Below are 26,054 nucleotides of genomic sequence, written 5' to 3' on the forward strand. Positions count from 1 at the left end.
CCAAGATGGTCAGGGACAAAACCCCATACTCTAGGTGTCCATAAACATCTGACTGACAGAAACTGGTACTGGACAACAGGGGATAGATCACTCGATAATTGCCCTGTTTTGTTCATTCCTTCTGAAACATCCAGCACTGGCCACTGTTAGAAGACAGGATACTGGGGTAGATGGACCATTGGTCTGACTCTTCTGTACCCTGTCTGTGAAATAGACAAGGGTATAAGAGGACTTTTAATGCAAAGGGATACTGCTTATACCTGTAGAGATTTATTCCAGTGTATGCAACATACTGGGCTTCCTGGAAAACACACGTGCTGTGTTCTGTAACTCTCCCTGGCCCCAGCGATGGATTGTATTTTCCATGTATTGGGTTGCACTATTCCTGACCCCTTTTGCTGGCATCTGAGATGACTTGCCACTGACAGCGGGGAAGGGACCAGTTTAAGAGAGCAAAGGGAAAAGGGAATTGAGTTAAATAGTATTAGCATTCTAGCAAGACAGTATATGACATGCATAATAAAATGGCCTCATAAAAGGCTCTACAATTGCCAGTTTTTCGTTTTTCTTATTTCTTGTCCAATTTTTTTTAATTTGGTCAATTTCTTATCAGGGGCTAAATATTTTGCAGTGATTCAGTTGCATTTTAAGGAAAACCAAAGTTTCATGTATGCCACTTCTCACTTGCTAATCCTATATCATTTTGCAGTGGTAAATCTGTCACAGATGAAAAGGTATATAGGATTAGCATGCATATTAGAGAAATTCTGACTGCAGTCCCAGGGAATTGCTTCTTGTTACATCTCGCAGATGTTCTTAGAAAGAACGATGTTGACTCCCAAACAACACAAGTTTCCTAGTTTTATTAAAATTAGATTGAAACTGGGGTTTATGGCCAAAAAATGCTTGACCCATAAAGTATCAGAGGGGTAGCCGTGTTAGTCAGGATCTGTAAAAAGCGACAGAGTCCTTTGGCACCTTATAGATTAACAGATGTATTGGAGCATAAGCTTTTGTGGGTGAATACTCACTTCGTCACATGCAGCTATGAACTCTTTGTCACTTTGAGCCATAAAATGACTTTTAACAGTAGAAGAGTGAAGTAGACACTTAAAATCTTTTTCTTTTCCAGAATAAAGAATTTCTACAAGAAAAGATGTTGCAAAGAGCACCAACAATCACTGAAAGAGCTAAAAAGGTACCAAGATGCAATGGGCAATGACCACCCTTGTTTAACATGGATGTCACAGTTCTGCTGGGTTTTATGCTTCACCATGCTCAAAATTTTTTGGACTAATTCTTAGTTAGCACTGTGATATTCTAATGTCTTCTAGATATAAATTCACTGATCCCTTATCCGTTCCTGTTAGAATCCAGGATTACAGCTTAGATGATACTTGGACACATTTTTCCTAAAAAAGAATTATCTGCTTCATACACCGTTTGATTCTGTGTCTCTGCTGAACAGGTCCGAAGGGTCCCGGGTTCCAGTGGGCGTCTTCATAAGACTGAAGATGGTGGCTGGGAGTGGAGTGATGACGAACTAGATGAAGAAAGTGAGGAAGGCAGAGCAGCAATTTCACAGCTCAGGGTGAGCCACTGGATTCTGCAACAATTGTATTATTTGTATCACAGTAGTGCCTAGATGCTCCAGCTGACTTCAGGGCCACATTGTGTGAAGTGTTACACATACACAGTAAGACAAACGCTGTCCCGGAGAGTTTACAGTCTAACCAGACAAGAGAGAGAGAAGATGAGAGAAGTAATATTATCCCTATTTTACAGAGGGTATCCTGAGGCACAGGGCTTGTGACTTTTTCCCAAAGTTGCACACAAGACTGTAGTAGAGCTGGGAATTTACAGATCTTTTGGGTCCCAGTCCAGTGGAATAACAGAGAATCAGGATATTCATGTGGCTAATTTAAAACTCGAGTGGTTTAAACTACCAGATTGTTTTCGTAACATTATCTTAAGTACTGTAATGAAGTGATTAATGTGGATATCACTGCCTCCTACATGACAGAATCAGCACTGCTCAACTGCATCATAGGTCTTACACAGCCAACATTCTCCCTGAGCTCAAGTAACTGGGACTTGCGATTGGACAGGTGGAACAGCTCTATCCCAGCAACTGCCATGGAGTTGCATGGCCCCAGTGTGCAATCAAGTGACATCCGGGAAGTCCAAAGTAGCTACGGATTTTACCTTATTATATTGTGTTTAAAAAAACAGGTGTAAAACTTAGTGTTAAATCCTTTGTAGATCTTAAATCTTCAATGATATTTATGCTCATCATTCCGAACGCTACCATTTCAAAGATGTTTTTTCTGAATGTAATTCTTCCCTTTCGTAGCAGCACATGGATTTTAATGGTTCTCAGGTTTAACTAAGGAGAGCCAAAGAATGAGCTTTTGGAGACTTCTTCAAATACTCTTGTACTAAAGTTATTTTCTCTTGGGGTGTCGTTTAAACATTTGTCCCTTTAAAGCATTAATCTTTCTCATTTCCATCTTCTGGTTCATTACATCCCTTTTTATGATCTGTGTAGAAATTTCCTTAAGTCTCTGCAAAATTATGTGTTTTTCGCAACCTTGCCATTTTTTTCTAATATGCTTGGTGGTTACAGTTATTCTGTTTTTATTTGTTAGCTTTCCAGTTATAAATTTGACTAGCTTTCTCTTTGTGCTCAGACTGTTGCTACTCACCCAGAGATGATCTTACCATATCAGATAGATAATTCTGAAAATCTTGATCTAGGACACTCTCAGATATAAAATACAGTCTCTCTATATTTTAAATTATAAGGCTAATTTTAAAGGAGGCTGATATTCCAAACCTTGTTTCAGAGAAAATTAAAAACTTTTTGTTCCCATATTTTGTCTCTGAAATCACGATACCCTGATTTAGTACTGGCCCCTGTTGTGTTTTGAACATGGCTTATTTGTTTTTTCCTATTGAGTGAGAGAGAATTGACACTTTCATTTATAATCTCCATTTCAAATGTTTGGACTAGCTAAAGATTCTTTGAAAACTGAACACGTTATTCCTTATATTGTGATCCATTCAGATCTCACAAGTTAATCAGGGTCAGGCTGGGTGAATACTTGGATGGGAGATCTCCGAGGGGCACCTAATAATAATGACATTAACAGTACAACATCAAAGCAAAATTCTCATCTTGCCGCTAGCCTAACCAATGCCAGACGGTAGCAACCGTGTCTGGCGATAATCATTTTCAAATATCCAAGACTGACTTTGGCTAATTTGTAACGTACTACTAGAGCCTCTCTTCCAAAGAAAGTACAAAGGTCTTGTTTGCAGACTAGTCGGTTGCAGAGAATACTGTGTAAGAGGAGCTCCTCCACTGTGATCAAATGCTGATAGTGCCAGGAGAAGAGAGTAATCCAGGTGGAAAGGTAAAATCTGAAATCCATCCCACCATTAAGCCTCACTTGACATGTTTCCAAGCAAGATGTAGAAAAACTTTTTGGCATTATTCCCACAGACCCTTCTCCTGTGTAACATCCAGCTTTACTATAGCCCTTCATTTGTTTTAAAAATGCTCATTTCCAAGAGTCTGAATAGCACAAGAAATGAGTCCGTGTAGCTTAGAAGCATTGTTTGTCTAAGAGCTCAAAAGTACGCTAGACACTGCACGGGGCAGGTGAGGGCAATAAGAATACAAACAAGACAAGGGAAGAGGCAGGACAAGGATTAAAGAAATAGGATTATATGTTAGGAGTATCATCATGTTATACATGTATCAGAGGGGTAGATGTGTTAGTCTGGATCTGTCATGTTATACATGACTCTAGGTTTGTTTTTAAAGTATATTAGCCCACTTAAAGAATGCAGAAGTAATTACCGAAGTGTTGTGGTTAACTAGTGAGTGTGAACATTCAGTGTGCTGTTGGACACTGATACATTCATTTTATAGTGGAAGATAAATCATGTAAGAGCATGTGTTGTGATTTATCTTTAATTTGAATTTCCAAACTACAGAGGGATCAAACAGCTCAATTACTATCTCTGTCCAAAAGTAAAAATTGAGCCAATTTGCTCAATGGGATAGTAGTTAGAATTTTCTTAGTTTTCATTTTTAATAATGAATAGAAATGCCATTAGTTTGTCTATTGTTGAAGTGTGAGAGTAAGCAGCGCTGGTGAGTTAGAAAACAGATTTGTAGAAAACATCTCTAAATATTAAATGAGCTTAGTTTTCTTTAAAGAGGGAGCTAGAAAAAAATCCAAGAAGCTTTCATCCAACAGAGTCCCAAACTGTGCATCTGTTGCTTAACTTTGCTAAAGCAAGCTGTCACTTTATTTAAAAAATGTTAACATTAAAATGCAGTCATATCCCAAATGAAATGTGACAGCTATTTAAAAGAAGCAATTCTGTTGAACAGTTTAGTTCAGGGAACAATTTATCCAGTTAAAATCGCATGAGGAATATAAGGAGGCTGAATTTAAATCACCCAAAGTGGAAATATGGCCAAGATAAGGGGGTTAATATCTACTCTTACAAAAAACACGATGTTGTCTCTGATAACCAAAAAGAGGTTAGGATCTCTCCTGGCATTGTGATCGTTCACGGGGTGCCCAGGACTGAGAGTCTCCTTGTTACCCTCTGCTTCCTGTAATACCATATGTAGTAATACTTTACTATCCCAACTGCAACCCCATTTTTTAGACCATTGTTTCTCAGTCTCCAGGGGGATTGTGGGACAAGTTTAAGGGGGGCTGTGGGCTTGGTCTGTCAGCCTTTGGTGGTGGGGCTCAGGATTAGTCTATCAGCTCCCGGGGGCTTCAGCCCCGGCCCCGGGTGGCTTCGTCCCCTTACTGTTAGAACTCCGCATGGGTATAAAGCAATATTTGCGGAGTTGCAGAGCTTTAGTGACAAAGAGAAAGACTCCTATCCGTGAGCGTGTAAGCCGCTTGCACACGCTAGCATGACCAGGAACCAGTGAGGCTGGTGCGCGTTCTAGTGTGTAGGGCTGGGGGTGGAACAGCCATGCTGGATGAGCTGCCCAGGCTGGGCGCTGGCTCCTGCAAGCAGCTGCCTGACATGCTGCTGCTTTCACTGTTGTGGTTCATGGCCTGCTTGCTGACCTCTCTTGTTGTCGCTAGAGCCTTGCAACTCTGTGGATATCTGCTTTATAACTGCAGATATCTGTATCTGCGGATATAAATTTTCCATCCACCCAGGGCTCTACCTACTTTTTCAAATCTGAGTAAGTCCAAAGGGGGTCGCCAGCACAAATAGGTTGAGAAACACTGTTTGGGGCTATTAATTCTTTGGAGAAGGGTCTGTTCTGTGTTTGTGTAGCACCTAACACACAGTTCCCCAAGGCCATGGCTACACTTACAGTTCTGCAGCGCTGGTAGTTACAGCTGTGTTCGTACAGCTGTGTAGGGCTAGCGCTGCAGTGTGGCCACACTGACAGCTACCAGCGCTGCAGTGTGGCCACATTTGCAGCACTTGCAGCGCTGTTGGGAGTGGTGCATTGTGGGCAGCTATCCCACAGAGCACCTCGTCCCATTTTGGCGCTGTGGCTTGTGGAAAGGGGACGGAAGGGTGCCGATCTTTCCACTTCCTGTTCCAACGCCCCTTGGTGCTCTGCTACACATTCCGAGCAGTTTGGCGGCATTGTGAGTCTGCAGCGCGATTTCTGTTACAAATGGAGCCCGAGCTGCTGAGGACCTTGCTGATGAATGTTGCCAGCACATCACGCATCGCAGTGGAGCTATTCCTTCAGCTGCAAAGTGACAGTGAGGAGTCAGACAATGATATTGATTCGCCTGACGCTCAAGACAGTAAATTGCTTGTGGCAGTAACAGATGTGCTCAGCACCGTGGAACGGCGCCTTTGGGCTCGGGAAACGAGCACTGAGTGGTGGGATCACATCGTCCTGCAAGTCTGGGATGACGAGCAGTGGCTGCAGAACTTTCGGATGAGAAAAGCCACTTTCATGGGACTGTGTGCTGAGCTTGCCCCTACCCTGCGGCGCAGGGACACGAGATTGAGAGCTGCCCTGCCAATGGAGAAGCGGGTGGCTATTGCAATCTGGAAGCTGATAACTCCAGACAGCTACCAATCGGTGGCGAACCAGTTTGAAGTGGGAAAGTCCACCGTTGGAATAGTGCTGATGCAAGTTTGCACAGCCATTAATCGCACCCTGCTAAGAAGAACTGTGACTCTGGGGAACGTGCAGGACATTGTGGATGGCTTTGCACAAATGGGTTTCCCTAATTGTGGAGGGGCAATAGATGGGACGCATATTCCTATTCTGGCACCACCCCACCTGGCATCAGAGTACATTAATCGCAAGGGGTATTTCTCCGTGGTTCTCCAAGCGCTTGTGGATCACCGTGGGCGTTTCACTGACATTTACTCAGGATGGCCTGGAAAGGTGCATGATGCACGCATCTTTTCGGAACAGTGCCCTTTTCAGGAAGCTGATGGCCGGGACTTTTTTCCCAGACCGCAAGATCACAGTAGGGGATGTCGAAATGCCCACTGTGATCCTTGGAGACCCCGCTTACTCCTTAATGCCATGGCTCATGAAACCATATACAGGGAAGCTTGACAGGAGCAAGGACCAGTTCAACTACAGGCTGAGCCGGTGCAGAATGACTGTGGAGTGTGCTTTTGGCCATTTGAAAGCCCGCTGGCGTTGTCTTTATGGGAAGCTAGATTTGGGGGAAAGCAGCATCTCCGCTGTTATATCCGCGTGCTGTACCCTCCATAATATTTGTGAAGGGAAGAGTGAAAGATTCAGTGAGGAATGGACCTCCGAGGTTCGACGCCTAGAGGCTGAATTTGCACAGCCAGAGAGCAGGGCTACTAGAGAGGCCCAGCAAAGGGCTTCAAGGATTAGGGATGCCTTAAGGGAGCAATTTGATGCTGAGAGCCAACAGTAATGTTTGGTGCCTTTGCTATGCTCGTTTTTCCCTTGGGGTACAGTATTTACCACTTTCTGCAATAATAAAAACTATTGTAAAAGCCATGAAATCCTTTATTCAAAATACAGTACATAAAAGGGCAGGGGGGTAGGGTGGTGGACTGTACATTCAGAGGTTTGAATATGTCCTGTTTGGATTGCTGTTCAATGTCTGCTGCACTTCAGGATTAATATGCTGCAGCGTCATGGTGGTGGAGCGCACAGGGTAAGGATTGTAGTTATCAGGACTGGTAGGTGATCGTACAGGTGTTGGGGGCAGCTGGGGATAGTAAGAAACAGGCTGCTGGAGAAGGGTGTTTTGTGCAAATACTGGGGAACAAGAAAGAGAGCTTTGGGAGGGGTGTGGGTTACCACGGTACAGATCTGCCTGCATGGCTACGAGAGACTGGAAAGAGTCAGTTTGGCGAGCCAGGAGGCTTATCAGCTGCTTCAAGGTTTTTCTGGTAGCCAATTCCTTTCTCCTGCTTTGTGTTTGCCTCCACTCATGCATTTTCTCTCTCCATTCCTGCGTCTTCCTACTTTCTCTGGCGTAGTGATTCATAACTGCTTTGATCAATTCTTCTTTTGATTTTCGCGGATTTTTCCTCAAGTTCTGCAAGCGACGGGCAGACGGTGATCCGGCTGCATTATTCAAGGTCACTTAAAAAAACATAGATAGAAACATGTAATACACAGAGGCTACATTGTTTATTATCACACAGTGAAGGAGTTTGTAGACTTTGTAGCATCATTCCCACGTACCTAACATAGCACAGAGAGGCCACGGAAGCAAAAGCATGGCGAGCAATGGGGTGAGTGTTTCTGCCCCGACTTCACCTGGGAATGGGAACTGCCTGATGGCTCACTGGGGTTTCTCTGCACTGGGTAGAGGAGGGAGCTGGGGGCCTGCACAGGGGACAGGAGGGAACAGGAAGCTGGCGACCTGCAAGGGGGGAGGACCGCGAAGCTGGCGACCTGCAGGGGGGGCAGACTGCGAAGCTGCCGACCTGCAAGGGGGGGACGACCGTGAAGCTGTCGACCTGCACGGGGGGGGACGACCGCGAACCTGGCGCCCTGCACTGAGCAGTATCCCTAAATTCTCAACAGGGTTTCCTACTGCCAGATATATCACTGCTGCGTGTTACCTGGCAAGAGAGGGAGGGTCTTCTACAGCAATGTGGATTCTGCCCTGGCCCCTATGCAGCTTGCCTGTGTGCAGCAATGGTCCCTCCACCCCTCGCTGCACAGTGGCTCGGACGAGTTAGCCTGACCGGGACAAGGACCACGGTGGCTCTCCCTATAAACTTGCACAAGCACATTGCCCGCTCTCTGGCTACAAGTTTTCAAGAGATTACCGATGCCGATTACAGAGACGTGATAGAGCAAATCAATGGGCTATTCCACATTTAGGCATGCATGCAGGCAGCCATAACCCAAACCGTCCTCTCCCAAAACATAAAATCTGCTTACCCCGAGCACGCTCCGCAGCTTCTTCCTCACCAGCAACTTCCAGCTGCTGCGACTAGCTAGCTGCCTCCTGGCTTGAGAAGAGCTCCTGGCTGCATGCCTCCTGGGACTCTGGGGTGTCTCCCTCCACCCCAGTAGCCTCACTGTCGGCTTCCTCTACGCCCTCCCCCACTTCTCCCTGCTCTGAACTCTCTATCGTGCTTCTCGGATTGGCAGTGGGGTCACACCCAAGTATGGCATCCAGCTCCTTGTAAAAACGGCAGGTCGTGGGGGCAGCTCCTGAGCGGCGATTTCCCTCATGGGCTTTGCAATAGGCACTGCGCAGCTCCTTTATTTTTACCCTGCACTGCAACGCGTCCCGTTCATGGCCCCTTAGCAGCAAGGACTTTGATATCTGCCCATAGGTATCATAATTTCTCCGGCTGGAGCGCAGCTGTGATTGCACAGCTTCCTCACCCCAAACACTGATGAGGTCCTGCAGCTCGGAACTGTTCCATGCTGGGGCTCGTTTGGGGTGTGGAGGCATGGTCGCTGATTGATTGATTGATTGATTGATTGCACTCCACACCTGGCTGAGCAAACAGGTGTGGAGGGGGGGGTCAGCTGAGTCCAGGGCAGTGAAGTGTGAAACGATTACCAGAGTGGCTGAAAAGGTATGCTGGGATACCTCCTTATACCCCGGAGGCCAATAAAAGCACTATTGGTGTCCACACTTGCTGACCAGCACTGCATCACCAGCGCTGGAATCACTACACCCGAGGCAGACCAGGTGTACAGCCAGCGCTGCAACCAGGGAGTTGCAGCGCTGGCTGTGCTTTGCAAGTGTGGCCACATCCTGAGTTGCAGCGCTATAACCCCCTCACCAGCGCTGCAACTCTCCAGTGTAGCCAAGCCCCAAATCTATTTAAATGTTGAATAATTTCCTTTTACTCTGTCTCTTCCACTTGTTTTCTGACACCTAGAGTCTAAGGGACTGCCTCTTGTTAGTTGTTTCTAAAATGCCTAGCATAATGGGGCCTTTGAGGGACCTAGGCATAACCATAACAGAAATTAAAACTAATAGGAAAAGGTAATATTGTAAATAAGACTATTTGTTCATTGTTTCAGCTGTAGAAAGGAAAAAATACTTCATCGTTCTTAGGAATTGTTTTTCATTGTTGTGTATATTGCTTGTGACTTCAACTTTCTAATGTATTGAATGCTTATGACACCTTCAATGTTCTAATTGCTTTTCTGACTGTTATGTTATCCTCTTTAAAAGTTGGGAGTGGCTTTAAAACGGACTTTATTGGCTTGGCTTGCTAATGAAATCCAAATCTGATCAGTGTAGTCCTCATTAATATTAGATTTCTCTGCCAGTAAAGAACTCCAGCATTTCTTATTATATGCTACTGTATATAAATCTAAACTGTAAGTAATAAGCCAAGCCATGACAATGCATTTCCGGGGGATAGAGCATGGCTAGGCTGCTGAGAAATTATCTGGTTTGATTGCTATTGTGCATTTTAATATGTAGATAAAAGTAAGACCAGACCCATGTATGTGCATTTAGTGAATATTAACATGGTTGAGACAGTACATGGCTAGTCAATAAGGTTCAGTTTTGTTACAGCTTATAGTAACAACTGATCTTTTTTTCATTTTTCAGTCTCCCAGAGTGAAAGAATCTTTACAGAATTCTGAGGTAAGTTGGACCTTTTGGAAGTTGTTACTCTTTGAATCTGACAACTCCCAATCATTGCCAATATCACAAGGAACATGTTCTTATTGGCCTCTAAAAATAAAATCCCCAGGCTTGGAAGCTAGTTCTTTCCCTAGAAGGTGAATCATTGACTAGCTAGAGAGAGACTCTTAGCACTAACCTTAACAAACCTTTATAGTAGGGGTTCTCAAACGTCATTGCACCGCGACTCCCTTCTGATGACAAAAATTACTTCACAACCCAAGGAGGGGGGACCAAAGCCTGAGCCGCACGACCCTGGGCGGGATGGAGGGGAAAGCCCAGGCAAAGCCCAGACCCTACTGCCCTCAACGTGTAACCTGAGTCCCACCACCTAGGGCTGAAGCCCTCAGGCTTCGATCCTAAGCAGTTGGGCTTGGGTTCAGGCTTGGGCGCTGTCTCTGGTGACCCCATTAAGATGGGATTGTGACCCACTTTGGGGTCCTGACCCACAGTTTGAGAACCACTGCTTTATAGAGAATGTTGTTTTCAACTTAGTTTATCATGACAGAGGCTCATGTAGGAATTGAGTTAGGTGCTATGTTCACACCCTTGTGGGGATCTCTGATTTCCTTGTCAGATAAAATCCTGAAGATTGTTACTGCTCTCCAGCTTTGAGGTTGAATCCGCTATTTCAAAGTCTGTCAAATTCTTCACATCCTTTCCCTCCAAACAACTTAGTCAAAGGGTTTGTCTACTTGTAATTCAAAACCCACAGCTGGCCTGTGCCAACTGATGTGGGCTTGGGCTAAGAGGCTGTTCAGCTGCCGTGTAGACATTTGGGCCTGAGGATTAAATAGCCCATTAGCCTGAACCCTGCAAGCCTAAGCCATCTGGCTCAGGCCGGCCACGTGTTTTTAATTGCAATGTGGACATACCCAAAGTGCCCATTTTACAGGACCTGGTCTGAGTCATTCTCAGCCTACAGCTAAGCCTCTGAGCTAGGCCCCTTCAGTAGTCCTTCACAGTTGGCAGTGGAGCCAGAATTTAATGACAGTTAAAAATCTTGCTTCAGAACTCTTTGCAGTCTGTAAATCTTACTCAGGAATGTTATTCGTGTATCTTAGATATTAGCATATGGTTGATTGCTGATTTGGTGCGCAGATATTACTTATTTCCTTCCCGACACACACGGGGTGTTAAACTGGCATGTCTTGTAGAATTCTGATGAGGTTTAGCCTACCTGTTCTAACTTCAGCTTGCAACTGAGAACTTGATCAATTACAGAGAGATTCCCTGGAGCCATCTCAAAATGAAGTCAGAAGATTTATAATTGCAATAACTCACATTTCACCCATCCTTCTCCCCTAGGTTCCTGCTTTTCCATATTTTTTCAGCCAGGAACTAGAGCATTAAATCTATACCTCCAGTCTCAATCATGCTGCTCTTACATGCTTTGAAGAGCCTGCACTCTGTTTGCGTTACCTCAAAATTGAGTGCGGAACTGTTTTGACATCTTAATACCTGGAATCCTATTTCTCTGGAAACAAATAATTATCTACAAAGATTTAATTCTTCGCTGTGTTGTGTGTGTATCCCCTCTGAAAGGAATCACAAGCTAGTTTTAATAAAGCAGTGTGGGAGGTTGACCCGATGACTTGGCAAATGAGACATGTCAATAATGCTCATGTTCCAAGAGAAGGGAGACTACAGCATATGATTGTATCTTCCAGGGAAGAGCTCAGTTTGTATTACTATGTAGCATTCAGTCCTTCTGTCATACAAGTTTCTTGTCCATAGTAATAGAGAGGACAAGCATTTCAGGAGATAATGAGGGAGAGGAAGAATCATCTTCCAGAGCAAGGAGAAGTTGAAGCCCCTTAACACACACTTGGGTCTGACTTAGTGGTTTGAGGGGATGGAAATGTAACTGGCAGTAAACTTGTCAGTTGTGCTTTGGCAAGTGGGGTCAAAATGCACATCATGCACAACCACCTACTTTTAATGACATTTCTTTTCTCATTAAAACGTCTTGTTCTTGTAGCTGTTCCCACCAGCTGAACCGACAGGTCATTTACTCCATGTTCCAGCACAGACTCCTGCTCAACTACCTCAGCCAGCAGGGCAAGCACCTGCGCAGCCTTCTCAAATTGCTGTCCCTCCACCTACTCAGGCTCCTGCAGCAGCTCCAGCAGCAGGGCAGGTAAGGCTAGAAACCCTTTATACACATGTTTGGTTTTGTAGTAGACCCTCCTTAAAGTATCAGTCTCACTAGAATTTACTTAAGCCAGGAAAGCTGCTTACGATAAGCTGTACTAGCGTGATGAATTGTCCAGTTCAGTAAGAGGAGTAGGCAGGCCCTGGTGGCTTTGAGGTGCTTAGCTTTGCAGAATGCTGCAGAGATCTGCTTGCTCTCTGATTTTCTTTTCTCTGAACTAGCAGTGGCTTTTAGTGCTGTACGGGGAGTGCATTGGTTAGATCAGTGGTCTCCAAACTTTTTTGATCGTGCACCCCATCAGTAAAAATTTTTTGAGCACACGCCTCCAGTATATGTATATTTATTTATACATAAATAAATATATGTACTACTGTACTAATATATTATGTATATTTTAAAACATACACAAAAAATAGAAATTAAAAAAGGATGAGAGAAAATATTTTTAAAATAATTTATTTATTAGCTATTAACTTTTTGCTCTCACTAAAAAAAATTAATATTTTTTAGTGAGAGCAATGTGATTGAATATGCTTCATTATTTTTGAAAATCTTGGTTTAACACTTTGTGATACAGTGATTCGAAGATCTGGTTCTAAGTTCAGTTTATTTTGCACCTTGATTTTAATGGCTGTCATAGCTGAAAAAGATGCCTTAGAAAGATACGTAGATCCAAATGGAAGAAGTTTATTGTTGGCTGCGCTTACTAAATCGTGATACTCATTTTTCAGTCCCATCCACCAATTATGCAAAGGTTTTTGTTGAAATTCTGCTCATAAATTTCCATCTTCCTTGATGTCAGTCAGTTGTTCTTGCAAACAAATTGGAAGGTGTTGCATTATTTTTATTTTTAACAAATGGATTCAAAACCCATTGAAACTCTTCATTTGGAAGATTTTTAAACAAGTTAGAAAATTCTCTTTCCCAGTTTGTGTGCAGATGTGAGAGCTTTTATAGGTGACACACTTACATCGTTTTCAGCAACAAACATCACATAACAATGGAAACATTTCTAAACATCCATTTTCAAAATGCTTTCTCCGTAGCACGAATTTCTTTCGAAAAGCAGTTACTTTCTCACTCATTGTTAAAACGTCACCTTTACCTTGAAGGGACAGATTAAGTGTGTTTATTTTTTCAAAAATATCTGCTGGATAGCATACTACTGACAACCACTTCTCATCACAGAAAAGGTCAGCAAATTTGGAACACTTGTCTATATTTGTAAAAGAAAAATGCGTAACTCATCTTTAAGTTCTACAACTCTTGTAAGGACTTTGCCACGAGATAACCAGTGAACCTGTGTGTGGTACAAAAGATTTTCATGGTCACTCCTCATCTCATTACAAAGTATTGTAAAGATTCTACTATGTAAAGGTCTTGTTTTTATAAAATTAATCACATGGATAACATCCTGTAGCACTTTGTGCACTTCTGGCTCCAACTTCTTTGCAGCAATAACTTGCCTGTGAATGATGCAGTGAACGAATTTCTCATGTGGTGCTATCTCTGTAACCTTACCCTGGAATCCTTTCTTTATTCCAGTCAAAGCAGCTGCTCCATCAGTGGATACACTTACACAGTTTTTTCCATAAAACATTGTTTTTATTAAAGAAGTCATTTACTGTTGACAGTACATCTTCTCCGGTATGTCTTTCCTTTAGTGGCTCACAAAAAAGTAGTTCTTCATGTATTTCATTATTGAAGCAGAATCTAGCAAATACCATAAGCTGAGACATGTTAAAAACATCTGTACTTTCATCCAACTGTATAGCAAACCTCCCACCCTGTGTAATTTGTTCTAATACTTGTCCTTTGAGTCTTCAGCAATGTTTTCTATGCGTCTTCCAACAGTATTTGCTGACAAAGGAATGCATTTTAGTTTGTCGCCATATTGTTTTCCGTGTATTATTTCATCCATTTTTACTGCGTCAGGAAGAAGTGTTTCCCCAATGGTATGTGGCTTTTTGTTTTTCACTATTAAGGAAAAAAAAAACCTCAAAAGAGGCTGTCATAAACAGAGAGCTAAGGGTTAATGTTCTTTTACCTGTAAAGGGGTAACACCAGTAACCTGAAACACCTGACCAGAGGACCAATCAGGAAACAAGACTTTTTCAAATCTGGGTGGAGGGAAGTTTTGGGTGTGAGTTCTTTGTCTTGGGTCTGACCCTCTCGGCTCTGAGAGTGATTTTTCTATCTCCAGGTTTTCTAATCTTCTGTTTCCAAGTTGTAAGTACAAGGATAGTAAGACAATAGGTTTATATTGGTTTTTTTTTTTGTATTTACATGTGTGTAGTTGCTGGAATGTGTTAAATTGGATTCTTTTGGAATAAGGCTGTTTGCTTAAGAAAAAAAAGTGAACAATTGACCCTGTATATTGTCACTTTAATACAGAGACTATTTTTAATGTCCTTTTTCTTTCTTTTTATATAAAGCTTTCTTTTTAAGACCTGTTGGAGTTTTTCTTTAGTGGGGACTCCAGGGAATTGAGTTTGCAGCTCACCAAGGAATTGGTGGGGGGAAGAAGTCGGGGCAAAATCTCTTTGTGTTAGATTTACTAAGCCTGACTTTGCATACCCTCTGGGTGAGGGGGAAGAGAGATTAGATCTCTCGGTACTTGTGTTTCCAGGACTGGAAGCAGGGAATCTCCTAGGGTCGTCCAGGGAGGGGAGCCTGGGAGGAAGAAACAAGGAAACAAGGGGAGGGGGTTATTTCCCTTTGTTGTAAGACTCAAGGCATCTGAGTCTGGGGGTCCCCGAGGGAAGGTTTTGGGGAGACCACAGTGAGATAGGCCTTGTATAATTCCTAGCTGGTGGCAGCAATTACCAGGTCCAAGCTGGTAACTAAGCTTGGAGGTTTTCGTGCTAACACCCATATTTTGGATGCTAAGGTCCAGATCTGGGAAGAAATGTTATGACATAGTGTGCAGCATTGTGGGAAAGATAGAATCCAGAAGCCAGTAGGAATATTATATTTTTCTTTTCTCTGCTAGGGGCTTTTAAGCAGAGAGGGTTTGGTTTTAAAAGGAACCAGAGAGAAATTTTTTTTTCTGTTCTCTCCTGGCAGTAGCTTGCCTATTAAGCAAAGAATATTTAAGGGTCTTTTGTTATACTATAGCAGTCCGATTGAGAGTCAAGTACCCAGCACAATACACATGCAAATAAAGTGGTTTTTCTAGTTTACTTTAGATTTAAAAGATTAGCTAGGAAAAAAAAAGAGGCACTGTTGCTAGGCAGACCCCAGGAGACAACAGAGCCAGCAGTTCAGACAAACAACACCAGAGGGCACCCCAACACAAGAAAACAGGAACCATGACTTCCAAGGAAAAAAGGGAGGCAGAAGAAAAAATCAAAGAAGCAGACCACAGGCGACAACTGGAAAGAAGAGAAAAAGAGGTGGAGCTGAAAGAAAAGGAAGAAAACATGAAACTGGCAGCCTACAAAAGAGAACAAGCAGCCAAAGAGGCAGCCCACAAAAGAAAACAAGAAGAAGAGATGGCCCACAGAAGGAAACAAGAAGAAGAAGAGGTGGCCCACAGAAGGAAACAAGAAAAAGAAGAGGCGGCCCACAGAAGACAGAACTCCAGAGGGAGACCCACCGACAGGCCATGGAATTAGAAAAGGCTAAGCAACAAAACGCAGCCAATCCTATCAACCCTGCGCCAGTGATTGCTCAACAGCATAGGAAATTTCCCACCTAAAAGGCAGGTGATGACACCGAGGCCTTCTTAGAAAATTTTGAAAGAGTCTGTCTTGGGTACAGCATCCCTGAAGACCAGTACATGGTAGAATTGAGGCCACAGCTCAGTGGACCTTTAGCAGAAGTGGCAGCTGAAAATGCCTAAGGAGAAAATGAACAACTATAAACTTTTTCAAACCAAGGCCAGATACAGAATAGGGATAACCCCGGATCATGCCCGTCGGCGTTTCAGAACCCAAAAGTGGAAACCAGATGTGTCATTTCCCAAACACGCCTACTACGTTGGAAAGAATTATGAGGCCTGGATATCAGGAACCAATGTTAAATCCATAGACGAACTGCACCTCCTCATACAAATGGAGCAGTTCTTGAATGGTGTTCCTGAGGACATAACACAGTACATACAACATGGAAAACCCAAAAATCTCACCGAGGCGGGGGAGATTGGAGCCAGATGGATGGAAGTGGCAGAAAGCAAGAAAGCTACTGTCAAGGGGAATGAATACCCCAGAGGGTACACCGACAATAAACCCTATAACCGAGGGCAGCCAAATACCCCACCTACAACCCAAGGAAAGCCACAGCACCCTATTCTTCCACCTCACCAGTCTCCAGTAACTCACCTCGACCCAGTAACCAATCAGCTGGAAGATGCTTTAAGTGTAATGAACTGAGACATATAAAGGCCAACTGCCCAAAGAACCCAAACCTAGTGCAAGTCGTTACACTACCATCACACCAAAGATCCCCAGGCCCAGATGCCTCTCAAATACCCTTGGAGCGAAGGGAAACTTTGAGAGTGGGCGGAAAGAAGGTTACTGCATGGAGAGACACGGGGGCACATGTGTCAGCTATCCACCAATCCTTTGTCGACCCCAAATTCATCAACCCAAAGGCCCAAGTGACAATTTACCCCTTCATGTCACAAGCTGTAGACTTGCCTACAGCTCAACTGCATGTCCAGTACAAAGGCTGGTCAGGAATGTGGACTTTTGCAGTCTATGACAAGTATTCCATCCCCATGCTACTGGGGGAAGACTTGGCCAACCAGGTGAAGCGGGCCAAGAGAGTGGGAATGGTTACATGCAGCCAAACCAGGCAAGCTTCCAGACCCATTCCTGTTCCTGAGCCATCCACAGATGCCCCGTCTGTGTTGCCAGAGACCCAGACAGAGGTAGTGGACCCGGATTCCATGCCAACCACTGAAACAGCCACAGCGCCTCTAGTCCCAGGCCCAGAACTGGAACAGCAACCAGCGCCAGCAATTGCAACCACATCTTCAAACTCAACGCCAGAGTGCACCAGCGAGCCAGAACTGGCAGAAGCAACAGACAGCCATACCCAAAAGGCTCAGCCAGAGCCTGAAATACCCTCAGGTGCACCAGCGGAGAGCGGTTCACCAGCAACAGAAACAACCCCATCACCTACATCGCTTCCAGAGGGACCAAGCCCAAGTCCACAGTCTGAGGAAGAACTGGTGACCCCAGCCTCAAGGGAACAGTTCCAGACTGAGCAGGAAGCAGATGACAGCCTTCAGAAAGCTTGGGCAGCAGCACCGAGCACCCCACCGCCTCTCAGCTCTTCTCACCGATCCCGGTTTGTTATAGACCAAGGACTTTTATACAAGGAGATTCTTTCTGGTGGACACCGGGAAGAATGGCAGCCGCAAAAACAGTTGGTGGTTCCAACTAAGTACCGGGGGAAGCTCTTAAGCTTAGCCCATGATCATCCCAGTGGCCATGCTGGGGTGAACAGACCCAAAGACAGATTGGGGAAGTCCTTCCACTGGGAGGGGATGGGCAAGGACGTTGCCAAGTATGTCCGGTCTTGTGAGGTATGCCAAAAAGTGGGAAAACCTCAAGACCAGGTCAAGGCCCCTCTCCAGCCACTCCCCATAATTGAGGTCCCATTTCAGCGAGTAGCTGTGGATATTCTGGGTCCTTTCTCAAAAAAGACACCCAGAGGAAAGCAGTACGTACTGACTTTCGTGGACTTTGCTACCCGATGGCCGGAAGCAGTAGCTCTAGGCAACACCAGGGCTAAACGCTGTGTGTCAGGCCCTAACAGACATTTTTGCCAGGGTAGGTTGGCCCTCCGACATCCTTACAGATTCAGGAGCTAATTTTCTGGCAGGGACAATGCAAAAACTGTGGGAAACTCATGGGGTGAACCACTTGGTTGCCACCTCGTACCATCATCAATCCAATGGCCTGGTGGAAAGGTTTAATGGAACTTTGGGGGCCATGATAGTAAATTTGTCAACGAACACTCCAATAATTGGGATCTAGTGTTGCAGCAGTTGCTGTTTGCCTACAGGGCTGTATGACATCCCAGTTTAGGGTTTTCACCATTAGAACTTGTGTATGGCCACGAGGTTAAGGGGCCATTACAGTCGGTGAAGCAGCAATGGGAGGGGTTTACGCCTTCTCCAGGAACTAACATTCTGGACTTTGTAAGGAACCTACAAAGCACCCTCCGATACTCTTTAGCCCTTGCTAAAGAAAACCTAAAGGATGCTCAGGAAGAGCAAAAGGCCTGGTATGACAAACATACCAGAGAAGGTTCCTTCAAGGTAGGAAACCATGTTATGGTCTTGAAGGCGCAACAGGCCCATAAGATGGAAGCATCATGGGAAGGACCTTTCATGGTCCAAGAGCGCCTGGGAACTGTGAACTACCTCATAACATTTCCCAATTCCTCACTAAAGCCCGGAGTGTACCATGTTAATTCTCTCAAGCCTTTCTATTCCAGAGACTTACAGGTTTGTCAGTTTACAGTCCAGGGAGATGATGCTGAGTGGCCTGAAGGTGTCTACTACGATGGGAAAAAAGACGGTGGCGTGGAAGAGGTGAACCTCTCCACAACCCTGGAACGTCTACAGCGGCAACAAATCAAGGAGCTGTGCACTGGCTTCGCCCCATTGTTCTCAGCCACCCTAGGACAGACTAACCGGGCATACCACTCCATTGACACAGGTAATGCTCACCCAATTAGAACCCCACCCTACCGGGTGTCTCCTCACACCCAAGCTGCTATAGAACGGGAGATCCAGAACATGCTACAGATAGGTATAATCCGCTCATCTACCAGTGCATGGGCATCTCCAGTGGTTCTGGTACGCAAACCAGATGGGGAAATACGCTTTTGCGTGGACTACCGTACGCTAAATGCGGTAACTCGTCCGGACAACTATCCAGTGCCACGCACCGAGGAGCTATTGGAGAAGTTGGGAAGTGCCCAGTTCATCTCTACAATAGACTTAACCAAGGGATACTGGCAAGTACCGCTAGACGAACCCGCCAAGGAAAGATCAGCACTTGTCACCCATGCGGGGGTGTATGAATTTAATGTGCTTCCTTTCGGGCTGCAAAATGCACCCGCCACCTTCCAGAGGCTGGTAGATGGTCTACTAGCAGGACTGGGAGAATATGCAGTTGCCTACCTCGATGATGTGGCCATTTTTTCAGACTCCTGGCCCGAACACCTACTACACCTGGAAAAGGTCTTTGAGCGCATAAGGCAGGCCGGACTAACTGTTAAGGCCAAAAAGTGTCAAATAGGCCAAAACAGAGTAACTTACCTGGGACACCAGGTGGGTCGAGGAACCATAAACCCCCTACAGGCCAAGGTGGATGCTATCCAAAAGTGGCCTGTCCCAAAGTCAAAGAAACAGGTTCAATCCTTCTTAGGCTTGGCCGGGTACTACAGGCGATTTGTACCACACATTGCAGCCAAATCGCTGCCCCACTGACCGACCTGACCAAAAAGACCCAGCCGAATGCAGTTAAGTGGACTGATAAGTGTCAAAAGGCCTTTACCCAACTTAAGGCAACGCTCATGTCTGACCCTGTGCTAATGGCCCCGGACTTAACATTGATCATTAAGTAGAAAATTTCACTAAAAAGTACTGGACTGAGTATCACATGACTTTAAACATGGCTGAAAAAATTGTAGAGGTTTGTCTTCATGTTCTGGATGCTTAGTTTTTAAATGTCTTGCTAATTGTGATGGCTTCATACTATCATTAGCTAATATCTCAAGGCACAATATACTTAGGGCGAGGTTCATCATTAACGATAGTGGATGTAAATCCATGTTTCAAATAGTCTTCTTGATAATTTCGAATTTTTTTGGCTGACTTCTTGTCATATCTGATTAGATCCTCATTGTTTTTACCTCATAATGTGGCTAATGAAGAGCTCGTACTAGGAGTAGGATAACTGTCAGCTCTGCCATTTTCTTGTTGTTTGCTTGTCTTCGTATTATTAGTATTATCTTCAATCTGCGGTTTCTTTGCAGGAATCTTTTTAAGCCACTTGTCCATTTTGTGAGGATTAGTTTAGTTCAGACGAGATAATATGATCCATAAATCCACTTAACCAGGCACACACAAACTGTAATACGTTGCAATACGCTGAAAGCGAACGAACAAGTGAGGGCTCCACTGTCAACCCCTCCGTGCTATGGAACTCCCTTTCTTCCCTCAGGATACCTAACAGGGCCGGCTCCAGGCAAGAGCGTAGGAAGCACGTGCCTGGGGCAGCATTCTGGCCAATCTTAAGGCGGAGCTTCTCCGGCCGTCTCTTCCCCTCCTCCCCCCCTTTTCCCCCTCCAGTGGCGCTCCTCCAATCACGCCACCCTGTTTGCTCCCGCAGCGCTCTTCCGGCCGTGCCACCCTGTTTGCTCCCACGGCACTCCTCTGGCCGCAGCCCCCAATGGATGGTCTTGCGCAGGGCCGGCTTTAGGAAGTGCGGGGCCCAATTTGAACATTTTCGGCGGGGCCCTGGCAGGGATGACTTAAAAAAGAAGTGGAAGAAAAAGCCTTTCATTTCTTTCATGTGTTATTTACTTTCCATAACTATATAAATAATAAAATTATATATTATGTACATTGCATCATATATGCTGTTGATTGGTTATTAATGATTGCTGTTTCACATGTGTGGGTGCCAGCTGCTCCCTGCCCCCCTCAATGAGGCAGGTGTGCAGGGTTACTGCCCTGGGAACTGCAGGGCACAAGTGGACATGGGGCTGGCTGGAGGCAGGGCAGGGGCTGACTGGAGGGTAGGGTCTGGCTGCAGGCAGGGCAAGGGGTGTGAGGCTGGTTGGAGAGAGTGGGTGTGTGGGGCAGGCTGGCTTCAGGCAGGCCCTCAGGTGGATGCAGCAGGGGTTGAGAGGGCTGGAGACAGAGGAGTATGAGACTGGCTGGCTTCAGGCAGGGGGGTGCAGCAGGGGTTGGCTGGAGACAGGGCAGGGATTGCAGGGCTGGTGCGGGCAGCAGTGTGTGTGGGGCTGGCTGGCTTTGGACAGGGCCACAGGGGTGTGTGGCAGGGGTTGATTAGAGACATGGCAGGGGCTTTGACAGGGACTGGCTGTGGGCACAGGGTGCAGAGCTGACTGCAGGCATGGGGAGCGGGGCTGGTGTGGGCAGGGCAGGGGGTGCAGCAGAGGCAGTTGGAGCCCCAGCCCTTTAAATAGCCCCCAAGCTCCCTGCTATCCCAGGGCTTTGGGGGCCCGGGGCTCCCCAGCTTCTACCCCGCCCTGGACCTTTTAAATAGCTGCGGGAGCCCTGGGGAATGCATGGGTGTGGCGGGGCTCTGGCTGCTATTTAAAGGACCGGGGTGGCAGAGGCAGCTGGAGCCCTGGCCCTTTAAATAGCCCCCGGAGCCCCTCACTACCCCAGGGCTCTGGAGGGTATTTAAAGGCCCGGGGCTCCGGCCAGGAGAGCGGGGCCGCGGGGCTTGCCGGGCTCCGGCCAGGAGAGCGGGGCCGCGGGGCTTGCCGCGCTCCGGCCGGGGCTCTGGCCAGGAGAGCGGGGCTGCGGGGCTTGCCGCGCTCCAGCCGGGGCTCCGGCCAGGAGAGCGGGGCCGCGGGGCTTGCCAGGCTCCAGCCTGCGCTTCGCTCAAGGGAGCAGGACCACCCGGAAGACCCCGGAGTAGATCGCAGCCAGGGACCCGGGGTAGGTTTAAAAAAAAAAGTGTCTAAGGCGCGGGGCCCGATTCCTGGGAATCGGGCGAATCGGCCTAAAGCTGGCCCTGGTCTTGCGCACCCCACTTTGGTTAGATCAGCGGCTTCTTAAGGTGATTAAGGAGTAACATTGACAGGGCTATCAAGCAGGTGCTGGCCAGACCTCTCAGCAGCCTCAGAGCCTCAAGGGTATGTCTATAAGGAGGTGTAGGAGGAAACTGGAGGTGGAAGCAGGAGGTCTTCCAGGCTCTGAAAGGAGATGCAGGACACGTGCATTGAAAAAGCCTTCATATTAACAAAAGGCTAATAGAGAAACCAGATTTCCCTGAGTTTGAGGCTGTTTTTTGACAGGCTCCCGTTTGGTGCAGAAGAGAAGTGATGTGTGTGAGGAAACCTAAAACCATGCTAAGTAGCACAGAACTTAATTCTTTTCTGTATTGTTTTAGTGCAAAGCCCAGCTAGGAGAGCCTACCCAGGAGGGAAAAAGTGAATTCTGATGTCTTGGGCTGAAGGGCAGTGGGGGGTGGAAATTGCCAAAATAAACTATTCCAGAGATATTTGGAATATGTCTTACAGTTTGTCTAGCTTACTGTGCTGCTAAATTTGCCAGACTCCTGAATGATGGTACTTTTAAATAAGAAACTAATGTTCATATTTGCAGTTGGGGAGAAGCATTTAATATTAGAAAGGATAAAACTAACATGATCTCGCTAACAGCCACATAGGGAAGAGTTTTGGCAATGCTACTAGTAAAAGTAACACTGGTCTTCATTTTTTCCTAGAAACTTTTTTTCGGTAGTAGAATTATATATAAACTCATTGCACTTAATTCTTATTTCCATTTTAAAGATAGCCATTACTGACAACATACTAGTCTTAAAGAGAAATGGTACAGTTTGGGGTAGACAGTCACTTTGCTCCATTAAATCACAGCTCAGAATCTCTGATGCTTTTTTTTAAATAGGGTCAGCATTTAGACCAGAGATGGGCAAACTATGGCCTGCGGGCCACATCCGGCCCCTGGGACCCTCTTGAGCTCCTGCCCCAGGAGACTCGCCCTGGCCTCCCCCTCCTGCTGTTTCCTCTCCCTCGCAGCTTCAGCTCGCCCCACCACAACGCTCTGGGCGGTGGGGCTGCGAGCTCCTGGGGCAGTGCAGCTGCAGAGCCAGCCTGACCTGGTGCTTTGTGCTGCGTGGTGGCGTGAATGGTTCCAGCCTGGTGCTCTGGGCAGCACAGCTCTAGCGCCACCAGCCACTGGTGCTCCAGGCAACGCGGTAAGGGCGTGAGGGGGTGGATAGAGGGCAGGGGAGTTCGGGGTGGTGGTCAGGAGCGGGGGTGTGGATAGGGGTCAGGGCGGTCAGAGGGCAGGAGACAGGAAAATTGAATGGGGGCAGGGGTCCTGGGGGACAGTCAGGAAGGGGGAGGTTGGATGGGGCGGTAGGGGGGACAGTCAGGGGCGGGGGTTCCAGGGACAGTCAGGGGACAGGGAGAAGGGGTGGTTGGATGTGGCAGGGGTCCTGTGGGGGATGGGAGGCAGTCAGGAATGAGGGATGGGGTGATGGGGGGCAGACAGGGGCGAGTGTTCCGGGGCGGTCAGGGGACAAGGGAGCAAGGGGGATGGATGGGGCAGGGGGAGGGGTTGTCAGAGAACAGGGAGGGGGGTTGGATGGGGCAGGAGTCCTGGGGAGGGGACATCAGGGAGCAAGAAGCAGGGGGTGGGGATAGGGGATGGCAGCCAAGCCATGCCTATTGTTTTGGGAGGCACAGCCTCCCCATAACCGGCCCTCCATACAATTTCCGAAACCCGATGTGGCCCTCAGGCCAAAAACTTTGCCCAAGCCAGATTTTTTTAGAAAAGATAGTGAAATTAGTATCAGAGTGAAATACCTCGTTCCTCAGTCAAGCTGTTTATCTGAATCACTCTCACAAAAGAGAGTGATTCAGATAAAAAAGGGTCTTGGGTAGAGTTTCCATGCTTTGTCAGCCTAGTATGCTGTCCTATCCTATTGCTTCAAGCTAAAATCTCTTGTGCAGCATCTGAAATGCAGACCAAGGTTTAGACAATGAAAGAGCAATCAATTCTCCCCCCACCCCCGTGCCAGATTTTGATTAAACAATATATCCCTTTACTAAAATCTATCACCAGCAATATAAAGATCTGGAAATGTACTACTGAAGAGCATGAAACAAATATCTGACTACAAGCAGAAATAATCGGCCATAATTCAGCAGTGAAAATGGGCAGATAAACCACTTTTAGAACTTTTTAAAATCCATTTAGTTAGGGAATCTATGAAACAACCATATATTCAGGAATGTACCTTGAGGTAAAGAATGTCCGTACTAATCTATAAATTCACTGATTTATGGTTTTATGGATTGTGGCTAAAATGTTATAAATCGCCTAAATCCCACTGAAAGTCAATTGGGCTTAAGGCTCATAAAAAACTTAGATTCTTTTGAAAAATTTGTCCTGTATCTTCAAAAAGCCATGCAGGATATCTTGAAGTAGGGGATAGAAAATCTATCATGATTTATCAAATATTTTATCTATCAAATATCTTAGATTCCAGACAAATCAATTTTGCCTGAAAAATTATTTGATAAATGTGCTGAACCTCTTCTGAAGCCTCTGGCCAGTTTCCAGTTCTCTAAAAGGCAAATACCTGTTCCACCATTTATTTTCTCTGGAGACAATTCCAGACAGGATTGTCGTTCTAAATATTGCTATGTAGTATAGTTCAAGTGTACATTAATATTCCCCTCATTTGGGTTTTCATTGTGCTCTCATTATTCCTATGAGTGGTTATATGCCCACACATTACGTAGTATTTGATAGTTGTATGGTATTCAGTATTTATACTCAATTGTTGTAATCTGTGTTTTGTGCTTATAAGACTGGGAGGAAGAGGGGTTGGTGCTAGTTGATTTTAAAATAATCCAATCCCATTTTAGGCACCACCAGCCCCCGTCCCTGCCCCTGCTGCAGCACCAGTTCAGGAGGATATAAAAGTCCCCATCAGCCTTGTGCTAAGGTTAAGGTAAGTGTGCTACTGTGGAACTGTTGGAAAGGAAGGCGCAGTGGGTGGGGCCTGGGCTGTTAAACTAGGGAGCTCTGGAATTGTAATCCGGGATTTGTCACTGAAACATTGTTTCCTTGAGTAAATTATATAACCAGTTTTCCCCATCTGTAAGAGAGGTAGGTGAAGTTATCCCTACCTCGAAGGGTTGCTGTGAGGGCGACTGTTTGTAGAGTATTCTAGAAGTGTTGTTAATTTCATAGATTGTCGTGTCTTCTCCCTTGTTGCATTGAAGGGATGGTGACCGTACATGTACTCCAGTTTAGTTTCCATCCCATGCCTCTAACTGGGACCAAAACCTGGCAATGTTTGGCCATGGGCCTGGAGGGCATGAGGAAATCCAGGAGGCCCAAATTCTTTTATTCAGACTCCTCCTTGTAGCTTTGCAAATTCTATATCCTGAAAGGTATCAGTCTTGGTTTAAAGCATACCAAAGCCTGTGTACTAGGCAAGAATGAATTATCCCTGTTTTCCCCATGGATGTTCAGGGTTATTAAGTTGTTTAAAACAACAAAAATCACATATGGTACCTGTTCCCTTGTGGGCTTGCTCAGCTATAATGGGATTCTGTGTTGGCATGCTGGGAGTGTCTCATGGAGTAGCAGCCAGTGGTCTGCACAAGAGACCTGGCGTTGTACTGAATGGCCTTCCGTCGTGCTTTTGTAAGCACAACCGTGTTTAACTAACTTCGGCGTGCGGGGGGGGCGCTTCCTAAAGTTCATTGTATAAGGATATCAGCTTATTTAGAACAGTTTACCACTGTGTACAGTGCCCTTCTGTAGTTAGGTACAAGAAAGAGAAAACCAGTTATAAATACAATCTAAATTGGCAACATCAGCAGTTCCATTAAAGAACATTCAACTCTCAGGTGTCTCCTGAAGAGTCCCTTCATTGAAAGCTGGGAGAAGGATGATCTTATGGTTTAAGGCACTGGACTGAGTTGCTAAGATTTGGGTCTGCCACAGACTTCCTAGGCAAGTTAGTTAATCTCTCTGGCTCAGTTCTCCATTGGCAAAATGGGGA

General features: G+C 45.8%; 1 protein-coding gene across 5 annotated transcripts in view; it reads left to right on the top strand.

Moving 5' to 3' along the window:
* The window catches only part of OXSR1 (oxidative stress responsive kinase 1), a 148,626-nt gene that overhangs the window by 116,500 nt on the left and 6,072 nt on the right, over nucleotides 1-26,054 (top strand). For all 5 annotated transcript variants that reach the window (XM_030549995.1, XM_030549993.1, XM_030549998.1 and 2 more), the window contains 5 exons: nucleotides 1,133-1,198; nucleotides 1,469-1,591; nucleotides 10,056-10,091; nucleotides 12,112-12,270; nucleotides 24,907-24,992. In XM_030549995.1, coding sequence (XP_030405855.1) covers nucleotides 1,133-1,198; nucleotides 1,469-1,591; nucleotides 10,056-10,091; nucleotides 12,112-12,270; nucleotides 24,907-24,992 — 470 coding nt within the window. The remainder of the gene's footprint in view (nucleotides 1-1,132; nucleotides 1,199-1,468; nucleotides 1,592-10,055; nucleotides 10,092-12,111; nucleotides 12,271-24,906; nucleotides 24,993-26,054) is intronic.

The sequence above is a fragment of the Gopherus evgoodei genome, chromosome 2, assembly GCF_007399415.2.
Source record: "Gopherus evgoodei ecotype Sinaloan lineage chromosome 2, rGopEvg1_v1.p, whole genome shotgun sequence".
NCBI classification, from domain to species: domain Eukaryota; kingdom Metazoa; phylum Chordata; order Testudines; family Testudinidae; genus Gopherus; species Gopherus evgoodei.